We start from the raw sequence: 11,451 nt of genomic DNA on the forward strand, positions 1-11,451 counted from the left end.
GGTTGGGGATGGGGCTGTGACCTGGGGTTGGGGCTGGGACTGTGAAATGGGGCTGGGGCTGGGACTGTGAAATGGGGTTGGGGCTGGGACTGAGACCTGGGGTTGGGACCTGGGGTTGGGACTGAGACCTGGGGTTGGGACTGAGACCTGGGGTTGGGACTGAGACCTGGGGTTGGGGCTGGGACTGAGACCTGGGGTTGGGGCTGAGACCTGGGGTTGGGGCTGAGACCTGGGGCTGGGGGTGGGACCTGGGGTTGGGGCTGTGACCTGGGGTTGGGGCAGGGGCTGTGAAATGGGGTTGGGGCTGGGACTGTGAAATGGGGTTGGGACTGTGAAATGGGGATGGGGCTGGGACTGTGAAATGGGGTTGGGGCTGGGACTGTGAAATGGGGCTGGGGCTGGGACTGTGAAATGGGGTTGGGGCTGGGACTGAGACCTGGGGTTGGGGCTGGGACTGAGACCTGGGGTTGGGGCTGAGACCTGGGGTTGGGACTGAGACCTGGGGTTGGGGCTGGGACTGAGACCTGGGGTTGGGGCTGAGACCTGGGGTTGGGGCTGAGACCTGGGGCTGGGGGTGGGACCTGGGGTTGTGACCTGGGGTTGGGGCAGGGGCTGTGAAATGGGGTTGGGGCTGGGACTGTGAAATGGGGTTGGGGCTGGGACTGTGAAATGGGGTTGGGGCTAGGACTGAGACCTGGGGTTGGGGCTGAGACCTGGGGTTGGGGCTGAGACCTGGGGTTGGGGCTGAGACCTGGGGTTGGGGCTGAGACCTGGGGTTGGGACTGAGACCTGGGGTTGGGACTGAAACCTGGGGTTGGGACTGAGACCTGGGGTTGGGACTGAGACCTGGGGTTGGGACTGAGACCTGGGGTTGGGACTGTGGTTAAGACTGGGGTTGGGGCTGGGACGTTGGCTGACCTGGTTGAGCAGTCTCTGGCTGGAGGCTAGAGGATGGGTGAATCTGTATCGGCCCTTGGTGTACTTGGCCCTGATGAAGTCCCCCCTCTGATCCACAGAGGAGTCTGGCAGGATCTGCTCTGCACCCGGCACATTGTGACCCCATACATCATTGGCTGCTTTGTTCCCATAATAGACAAATAGCTATGGAGGAAAGAGAACACAGTTATTAGCAGTGCCTATTTTCACATTACTTTACTTCTGTATTTGGTTATACATGCAAGTATTCAGACACCTTCCCTTTTACCACATTTTGTTATGTTACAGCCTTATTCTAAAATTGATTAAATATGTTTTCCCCTCATTACACACACTATCCCATAATGACAAAGCAAAAAAATAGTAATAATAAATTGTTGAAAAGTTAATAAAACTCAAAACAGATTTATATTATTTACATAAGTATTCAGACCTTTTGCTATGAGACTTGAAATTGAGGTCAGGTGCATCCTGTTTCCATTGATCATCCTTGAGATGTTTCTACAACTTGATTGTAGAAGTCCACCTGTGGTAAATTCAACTGATTTGACATGATTTGGAAAGGCACACACCTGTCTTTATAAGGTCATACAGTTGACAGTGCATGTCAGAGCAAAAACCAAGGCATGAAGTCGAATAAATTGTCCATAGAGCACCGAGACAGGATTGTGTCGAGGCACAGATCTAGGGAAAGGTACCAACAAATGTATGCAGCATTGAAGGACCCCAATAACACAGTGGCCTCCATCATTATTAAATGGAAGAAGTTTGGAACCACCAAGACTCTTCCTAGATCTGGCAGCCTGCCCAAACTGAGCAATTGGGGGAGAAGGGCCTTGGTCAGGCAAGTGACCAAGAACCCGATGGTCACCCGAGCTCCAGAGTTAATTTGTGGAGACAGGAGAAACCTCCAGAAGGACCATCTCTGCAGCACTCCACCAATCAGGCCTTTATGGTAGAGTGGCCAGACGAAAGCCATTCCTCAGTAAAAGGCACATGACAGCCCGCTTGGAGTTTGCCAAAATGCACCTAATTGACTCTCAGACCATGAAAAATAAGATTATCTGGTGATGAAACCAAGATTAAACTCTTTGCCCTGAATGCGTGACGTCTGGAGGAAACCTGGCACCCTCCCTACGGTGAAGCATGGTGGTGGCAGCATCATGCTGTGGGGATGTTTTTCAACGGCAGGAACTGGGACACTAGTCAGGATCAAGGGAAAGATGAACGGAGCAAAGTACAGAGAGATCCTTGCTGAAAACCTGCTCCAGAGTGCTCAGGACCTCAAACTGGGGAAGGTTCACCTTCCAACAGGACAACGACAGCCAAGACAACACAGGAGTGTCTTTGGGACAAGTCTCTGAATGCCCTTGAGTGGCCCAGCCAGAGCCCGGACTTAAACCCAATCAAACATCTCTGGAAGACGGCCTCCCGGGTGGCGCAGTGGTTAAGGGCGCTGTGCCATCAGAGTCCCTGGGTTCGCGCCCAGGCTCTGTCGTAACCGGCCGCGACCGGGAGGTCCGTGGGGCGACGCACAATTGGCCTAGCGTCGTCCGGGTTAGGGAGGGATTGGTCGGTAGGGATCTCCTTGTCTCATCGCGCACCAGCGACTCCTGTGGCGGTCCGGGCGCAGTGCGCGCTAGCCAAGGTTGCCAGGTGCACGGTGTAGCCTCTGACACATTGGTGCGGCTGGCTTCCGGGTTGGATGCGCCTTGTGTTAAGAAGCAGTACGGCTGGTTGGGTTGTGTATCGGAGGACGCATGACATTCAGCATTCGTCTCTCCCGAGCCCGTACGGGAGTTGTAGCAATGAGAAAAGATAGTAGCAACAATTGGATACCACGAAATTGGGGAGAAAAAGGGGTAAAATTAAAAATAAATAAAATACATTTTTTTTTTTTTTTTAAAACATCTCTGGAAGACGAGGCTGTAATTGCTGCCAAAGGTGCTTCAACAAAGTACTGAGTAAAAGGTCAGAATTCTTATGTAAAAAACAAAAGTTTTTGCTTTGTCCTTATGGGGTATTGTGTGTAGATTTATGAAGAATACGGCTGCAACGTAACAAAATGTGGAAAACTCAAGGGGTCTGAATAGTTTCTGCAGCACTGTTACAGGGAAGGTCATCTCACCAGAATCAAAGGTTCAGTCCACACTTTACTGTCCAACTTCAGGCTTCTCACTTTGGAGACATGGATGCCCAAAGAGCGATGCTGACCTTAGAGAAACAATAGGGACATAGGTCATATAGAGCAGTGCGTACACATCCTGAGTATCACCACAGTCCCAGCTCACCTGCACAGGCCTCACAGACGACCACCAGCAGGTTAACTGAGGCCCACTCGGGGTTGGCACTGCCACAGTCGGCACACACTTTGTTCCATGGGCTGGCCCAGAGTCGGTGGGCCACCTCGCTGCATGACAGGGCACTGAGGATCACCTGGTTCAGACTCCCCAGCCACACAGCCAGCTCCCTCGATGAGTCTGTGGAGAAACTAGAAATACAAAGACTGTGTTTCTCAGTAGTAAAGCAAGGCGCTCACATACACGGGCCAGATACTGGGATAATCTGATAGAAGAGCAATTGTGTAATAACACAAGTTAGGAAGGGATCCTAACAAAAACCAGATGAACTACACTGTCCTCTGCTGGTTGAAAGCAGCACTGTGGGCTGGGGCTGATCAGACAGAGACAGTGAGAGAGAAAGAGACGGACACTCACTTGAAGGTTTTGTACGGTGTGATGAGACTGAAGTTATGACGGCCAGTCTGCTTCACTGACGCCACGTTCATGGACACATAGGTCAGCCCAACCCCCAACTGGAAGTCCTGCACGGCACAAATAACATGAACTGAATGACACAAAATACACTCAAGATGTCCTCCCGAACTGTCATAACAATCATATAGTGATGGAGCTCAGCAGAGCCCTGTTCCCTTCCTCACCTCTTTGTTGTTGTAGATCCATAGGTTGTGTCCACAGATGGCCGCGTACACTCTGTTGCTGCGAGGGTCCTTCATGGTCAGGGCTCCATGCTGCTCCGGAGGGGCTGGGGGGTCCCATCCACGAGAGGCCAGGAGGGACGTCACCCAGCCCTCCTGCACCGCTGGGACCGGGGAGAGGGGTGGAGAGATGCTCAGGCACAGGGCAAAGCACAAAAACAGTAGGAACCAGAAAGAGGAGTTCAAATCCATCAGCAGCTCACCTTTGTTGTGCGCCATGAACTCAAAGTGCTTCTTGCAGAAGTAAAGGGAGAAGCGTCCTTTGTCCTGCTTGCAGACGTTGGTGATGCTTGACACATGGAACACTAGGTCTGTGAACTTGTCCTGCGGCCCAGAAAAAGAGGGGATAGTGTAAAGATACTGGCATAGCCTGGGAGAGACAATAATGATATAACAACGTTATGCCTTAGTTCTAGTCAAAAGAAAGGGCCATTTGGACCATGGTGGTGCTAGTGGTTCACTCACTGTGCGTTTCTTCCAAAATGATACCAACGGTCCATCCAGGGTGGCCCACAGAACATTGTGCCTTCAGGAACCAAAAGTATCTCAATTTTCAAATACATAGAAATTAGGCAATGACATTTGGAAAATAATATCAGAGAACGTGATTTCAGTAAGATGTTGTTGAATAGCAACAGTACATATATCCCAGTGTCCCACATTACCTGCGTCCCTTCCATACATCCAGCCAGCTGGATCGGGACACCACATTCTCCCTACGAGAGGACTCTGCTGCCTGGGTAGCACCACCGCTCGCTGCTGCCTGTTTTCTCCTGCTGACACGGATGGTGGCAGCACTGTGGACAAAGAGAGAAGAAGTTATCTCAAAGAAACATGACAAATATTTAATTAACTGGCAGCTATCTTGAACAAATATGCTATACATTTAATACAGACCCACTGCTTGTACAGTATCTCATGGGTAAATTACAAGACACCTATTGCATAACACACTTCATGTCTTGCACAGAGCACTGCTACACAGGTGAAAACATTCTTAGTGGGGAGGAAGCAGGAAGTATAGGCATGCGTAATACAGTGATCTGACTAGGTAAACAAAAGGGGCTTGTAGAGTTCACAGGTGACTAGACAAACAAGTATACCACGCTCAAAATCAAATAGCTACTGTTTCATGTTTGATCCGGCAACACATTTTTACCTTTACATTACAGTCATTTAGCAGACGCTCTTATCTAGAGCGACTTAAAGTAAGTGAGAGCATACATTTACATACTAGTCCCACTGTGGGAATCAAACCCACAACCCTGGCATTGCAAGTGCCACACTCTGCCAAGTGAGCCACACCCGAAATGACCACTTCAATTGGTTTTAAATTCTATCACACCCTTAAAACCATGTAATAATATTGAAAACCCATTGAAATTGTATCAATATTGGTAAGTGGCTATGTTAAAATCTCAGTTGATTAGGTATCATTTTACTCTAATTGAACTCCCCATGAAGTCCATCTGTTAACTTCCTGTCTGTCTGCTGTGACGGGGTGCTGTGACGTACCGTGGGATCTTCTGTTTGAGAGGTCTGGTCTGCAGAGACTCCTTTTCCACAGGAGGTTTCCCGCTGGGGACAACACCAACACAAACATGCCCTGACGCCACACTGGAAGAGGCATAGAAGAATGACAAAGCCATTCAACATTTCTACCACCAATTTGTTTCGTGTGACCTGTAGCTTGTTACAGGTAGTTACACACATTGATATACATTTTCTTCCCTGCCTTTAGCCATGGCCTATACTGTTTTGTGGCCTATGCCTTTGCACCTCTTATTTGATACTCACTTGTTCATGTGGGATGGGTTCTTTATTTCTTCAGTAACGGTATCGTCATCATTGGACGATTCAGATCCAGATCCAGGGCATTTTTCCCAGTCAGCTACGTCAGTGATGTAGGGGTCAGTATCCGCAGCCGGACTGACGTAGGGGTCAGTATCCGCAGCCGGACTGACGTAGGGGTCAGTATCCGCAGCCGGACTGACGTAGGGGTCAGTACTGACGTAGGGGTCAGTATCCGCAGCCGGACTGACGTAGGGGTCAGTATCCGCAGCCGGACTGACGTAGGGGTCAGTATCCGCAGCCGGACTGACGTAGGGGTCAGTACTGACGTAGGGGTCAGTATCCGCAGCCGGACTGACGTAGGGGTCAGTATCCGCAGCCGGACTGACGTAGGGGTCAGTATCCGCAGCCGGACTGACGTAGGGGTCAGTATCTGCAGCCGGACTGACGTAGGGGTCAGTATCTGCAGCCGGACTGACGTAGGGGTCAGTATCCGCAGCCGGACTGACGTAGGGGTCAGTATTCGCAGCCGGACTGACGTAGGGGTCAGTATCCGCAGCCGGACTGTGTGGAGAGAAGGACAACCAGACAGATGGACAGAGTCCATTACTGTCCAGTACTGGGTAAGATGGAGTCACTCCAGAATCAGATCTGAAGAGAAGGAAGTTACACTGGCTTGGATTCTGCTCCGCTGGGCTGGTAATGGCAGGCTTATTTAGGATAATGGCAGGGTTGTCTTCCTTTTCTGCCAGCAAATCATTTGCGGGTGGAATACCTGTGAACCCAAGATAAAATGGTGAACAGTAAAAGATGCTGTGTTGTTTGGTGACAAATGAAAGCAGGAAGTATTTCAGAAGTCTGTCACTGAATCACAAGCGTTTGTGTTTAGGAGTAAAAACCAGTTATTCTTGTGTTGCTATTGTGACAGTACACTGCAGCTATGTTTGGCTGTAGGGGTGCTTTACTGGAAGTTAGGACTCAAGCTCAGTATCACATAGAATGCACTTCCTTGACCTCATTGACCTTGAGTAACTCTTTAATGAATGGCACGGAACAAATCTTGTTTAGCATGATAAAATATTGTTAACTGGTGAGATGTTGAAAGCTAAGCTGTTTTGCTGGCACACTGTGTCTGAGCCAATCAAATATGGCCTGTCATTACACAAGTACAGACAGTTCTAACAAAACTCATCTGATCCCTATCTTTATTATTAGAAAATATGTAACTGTTATCATGATGAGCACAAGGGCCTACCTCTGCTATGAATTCCTGTGTCAGGTGTATCATGTATCAAATCCCTTGAAGACAAGTGTAAAAACAAAGAATTAGAAAACAATCCCCAAGAACGTATCAGGTGTTTGGTAAAATAAGTGGACATCACGAGGATCACTCACCGATCAGAAGAGAGCTGGATCTGTGGGCTCCCTCCAGCACGCTTGTAGCGAGTCCGTGGTTTAGGTACTGGCACAGGCATGTCTGGACCGAGGGGGGCAGACATCTATTTCACAGTAGGATATATTACTGGAGGTCACAAACACATGTCTGAAATTACTCTTTTCCCCCCCAGACATGTAGATTTGATAGTTACTCAACTAAAAGTGAAAGTCAGACAGTAAAATACTACTTGAGTAAAAGTATATGGTTTTAAATATACTTAAGTATCAAAAGTAAAAAATCATTTAAAACTACTTATATTAAGCCTTGTTATAAAAATGTCCGATGTCCGGAGAGCCAGGGGCACACTCCAAAACTCAGACACTATTTATTAAAGATGCATTGTGTTTAGTGAGTTCGCCAGATCAGAGGCAGTATGAATGACCACGTGTTCTCTTGATAAGTAAGTGACTTTGAAAATGTTCCTGTCCTGCTAAGCATTCAAAATATAATGAGTACTTTGGGTGTCAGGGAAAATGTATGGAGTAAAAAGTGCAATATTTGATTTAGAAACGTATTGAATTAACAGTAAAAGTTGTCAAACATATAAAGAGTGACGTACAGATACTCCAAAATACTACATAAGTAGAACTTAAGTTTATTTTACCTTTATTTAACTAGGCAAGTCAGTTAAGAACAAATTCTTATTTTCAATGATGGCCTAGGAACAGTGGGTTAACTGCATGTTCAGGGGCAGAACGACAGATTTGTACCTTGTCAGTACTTTACACCACTGATACTTCATGACAAAGCGAAAACAGGTTTAGAAAATTTTGCAAATGTATTAAAATATAAAAACGGAAATACCTTATTTACATAAGTATTCAGACTCTTTGCTATGGGACTCAAAATTAAGCTTGGGAACATCGTGTTTCCATCGATCATCCTTGAGATGTTTCTACAACTTGATTGGAGTCCACCTGTGGTAAATTCAATTGATTGGACATGATTTGGGAAGGCACACACACCTGTCTATAAGGTCCCACATTTGACACTGCATGTCAGAGCAAAAACCAAGCCATGAGGTCAAAGGAATTATCCTTAGAGCTCAGAGACAGGAGTGTGTCGAGGCACAGATCTAGGGAAGGGTACTAAAAATGTTCTGCAGCATTGAAGGTCCCCAGTGGCCTTCATCATTATTAAATGGAATACGTTTGGAACCACCAAGACTCTTCCTAGAACTGGCCGCCCGGCCAAACTGAGCAATCGGGGGAGAAGGGCCTTGGCCAAAGAGGCGACCAAGAACCTGATGGTCACTCTGACAGAGCTCCAGAGTTCGTCTGTGGGGATGGGAGAACCTTCCAGAAGTTTAACCATGTATGCAGCACTCCACCAATTAGGCCTTTATGGTAGAGTGGCCAGACGGAAGCCACTCCTCAGTAAAAGGCACATGACAGCCCGCTTACAGTTTGCCAAAAGACATGTAAAGACTCTCATACCATCAGAAACAAGATTATCTTGTCTGATGAAACTAAGATTGAAATCTTTGGCCTACGGTGAAGCAGAATCATGCTATGGGGATGTTTTTCAGCGGAAGGGACTGCGAGACTAGTCAGGATCGAGGGAAAGATGAACTGAGCAAAGTACAGATCCTTGATGAATACCTGCTCCAGAGTGCTCAGGACCTCAGACTGGGGCAACGGTTCCCTTCCAACTGTACAACGACCCTTAGCACACAGCCAAAACGACGCAGGAGTGGCTTCGGGTCAAGTCTCTGAATGTCCTTGAGTGGCCCAACTAGTGCCAAGACTTCAACCCGAACATCTTTGGAGAGACCGGAAAATAGCTGTGCAGCGACGCTCCCATATAACCTGACAGAGATTTAGAGGATCTGCAGAGAAGAATGGGAGAAACTCCCCAAATACAAGTGTGCCAAGCTTGTAGCGTCATACCCAAGAACACTTGAGGCGGTAATCGCTGCTAAAGGTGCTTCAACAAAGTACTGAGTAAAGGGTCCGAATAGTTATGTAAATATGATATCAGTTATTTTTTGTAATCCTGTTTTTGCTTTGTCATTAAGGAGTATTGTGTGCAGATTGACAAGGGTTTTTTTTTTTAAATCCATTTTAGAATAAGACTAACTTAAAAAGTGAAAAAAGTAAAGGGGTCTGAATACTTTCCGAATGCACTGTACATGACCCTCATTCGTTTATATACACACTACATGGCCCTCGTTCATTTATATACACTACATGACCCTCATTTGTTTTTATACACTACATGACCAAAAGTATATGGGCACCTACTCATCGAACATCTCATTCCAAAGTCATAGACATTCATATGGAGTTGATCCCCCTTTGCTGCTATAACAGCCTCCACTCTTCTGCTTTCCACTAGATGTTGGAACATTGCTACGTGGACTTGCTTCCATTCAGCCACAAGAGCATTAGTGAGGTCGGGCACTGATGTTGGGCGATTAGGCCTGGCTCGCAGTCAGCGTTCCAATTCATCCCAAAGGTGTTCGATGGAGTTGAAGTAAGGGCTTTGAGCAGGCCAGTCAAGTTCTTCCACACAGATCTCAACAAACCATTTCTGTATTGACCTCGCTTTGTGCACAGGGGTATTGTCATGCTGAAACAGGGGAGGGCCTTCCTAAAACTGTTGCCACAAAGTTGACTGCACAGAATCGTCTAGAATGTCATTGTATGTTGTAGCTTTAAGATTTCCTTTCACTGGAACTAAGGGGCCCAAACCATGAAAAACAGCCCCAGACCAGTATTCCTTCTCCACCAAACTTTACAATTGGCACTATGCATTGGGGCAGGTAGCACTCTCCTGGCATCCGCCAAACCCAGATACGTCCGTCAGACTGCCAGATGGTGAAGCCTGATTGATCACTCCAGAGAACGCTTTCCACTGCTCCAGAGTCCAATAGCGGTGAGCTTTACACCACTCCAGCAGACACTTGGCATTGCGATTGGTGATCTTAGGCTTGTGTGCGGCTGCTCGGCCATGGAAACCCATTTCATGAAGCTCCTGAGGAACAGTTATTTTGCTGACATTGCTTTCAGAGGCAGTTTGGACCTCGGTAGTGAGTATTGAGGACAGACGATTTTACGCACTTCAGCGGTCCCGCTCTGTGCGCTTGTGTGGCCTACCACTTATAGGCTGAGTTGTTGCTCCTAGATGTTTCCACTGCTCAATAACAGCACTTACAGTTGACCAGGTCAGCTTTAGCAAGGCAGAAATTTGATGAACTGACTTGTTGGAAAGGTGGCATCCTATGATTGTGCCACATTGAAAGACACTGAGCTCTTCAGTAAAGCCATTCTACTGCCAATGTTTGTCTATGGCGATTGCATGGCTGTGTGCTCGACTGTATACACCTTTCACCAACGGGTGTGGCTGAAATAGCCAAATCCACTCATTTGAAGGTGCATGCTTCCTAAATGTTACAGCAACTATTATCACGTCGTTATTACTTTTAATAATGTCTTGGATTGACGTTTAGGCCTACCGAGACAGATTCTGGAGGTCATTTTATTGCCTTTTTCTACTCAAAGCTTATAGGTAGGCTATAGTTGCTGTTTATTTTAACATTTCACATGGCCTACAAAAACTTTGCGTTCCAGTTTTGTAAATACATTAAAATATTGTTATGATTATTTGATGGGGGGAAAACTGTGTGAATATGAGTTAATAGTTCGTGTTGGAAATGTTGCTCTCAACTACAGTCGTTTAAAGCTTATAAGCTCTGATCAGTTACGGGTACATTCATGCTGTTCTGTTCAAAGGTGACTAACACCGTAGGCTACCGCACTTGTTTCGAGCACGTGACATAACTAGGACTGACGGTGAAGGCTAGATTTCTGTGTAAGTCAACGGTGTTGAGAAAATCCTAAATGAAATGTTACATAAATGATTTGGTAGGCCTAATTAAAATCTTACCTTATCGTTACTCTTCTGTTCTTGTTCAAATGCGATGTTCCGTTCAAAAGAGATCTGGAAACGTTTCCCTCCTGATACTGAAGAGGTTTGTGGTGGCTGTTTAGCTTTCTGTCGACGACGACCGTGTGTAGCCTATGCGGGTAAAAAATCTGTACAGCGCGGTCTCACCTGTATTACCTGTTCAGCGGCTGAGCTAGGTCAGCTGCTGGGCAGGGCTACTAAACGAGTATTAGCACATAGATAACATCAAAGTTCAATCATTGTAAACTTATTCATGAGTCAATAAATAGCTCAATTAACCTACTTATTTAGCATGTTCAGTGCGCACGCAAACAGACACACACTAACAAATTGATTGAATATGGAATATTGTCCTTTGGGGACTACTGGCTTCTACCTT

The 11,451-nt window shown here is 46.9% G+C and overlaps 1 protein-coding gene across 3 annotated transcripts in view; it reads right to left on the bottom strand.

The window, feature by feature from the left end:
- Nucleotides 1–11,430, bottom strand: part of LOC110510177 (arf-GAP with Rho-GAP domain, ANK repeat and PH domain-containing protein 1) — a 22,010-nt gene extending 10,580 nt beyond the window's left edge. Inside the window, exons 1-14 of one of the 3 annotated variants that reach the window (XR_016493209.1) lie at nt 11,052–11,430; nt 7,121–7,224; nt 6,981–7,024; nt 5,732–6,500; nt 5,450–5,551; nt 4,600–4,731; nt 4,400–4,460; nt 4,138–4,258; nt 3,878–4,038; nt 3,654–3,760; nt 3,228–3,427; nt 3,065–3,150; nt 1,370–1,462; nt 919–1,101 (exon numbers count right to left, since the gene is read on the bottom strand). Coding sequence is in view for 2 of the 3 variants with exons in the window: in XM_021591546.3 (XP_021447221.3) it covers nt 919–1,101; nt 3,065–3,150; nt 3,228–3,427; nt 3,654–3,760; nt 3,878–4,038; nt 4,138–4,258; nt 4,400–4,460; nt 4,600–4,731; nt 5,450–5,551; nt 5,732–6,500; nt 6,981–7,024; nt 7,121–7,224 (2,070 nt within the window). In the remaining variant the exon portion in view is untranslated. Of the gene's footprint in view, nt 1–918; nt 1,102–1,369; nt 1,463–3,064; nt 3,151–3,227; nt 3,428–3,653; nt 3,761–3,877; nt 4,039–4,137; nt 4,259–4,399; nt 4,461–4,599; nt 4,732–5,449; nt 5,552–5,731; nt 6,501–6,980; nt 7,025–7,120; nt 7,248–11,051 lie in introns of all 3 variants that reach the window. The other 2 variants (XM_021591546.3, XM_090226535.1) reach the window with 2 other exon arrangements.
- Nucleotides 11,431–11,451: the final 21 nt, after the last annotated feature.

The sequence above is a fragment of the Oncorhynchus mykiss genome, chromosome 29, assembly GCF_057628025.1.
Source record: "Oncorhynchus mykiss isolate SJ-2025 chromosome 29, ASM5762802v1, whole genome shotgun sequence".
Classification (NCBI taxonomy): domain Eukaryota; kingdom Metazoa; phylum Chordata; class Actinopteri; order Salmoniformes; family Salmonidae; genus Oncorhynchus; species Oncorhynchus mykiss.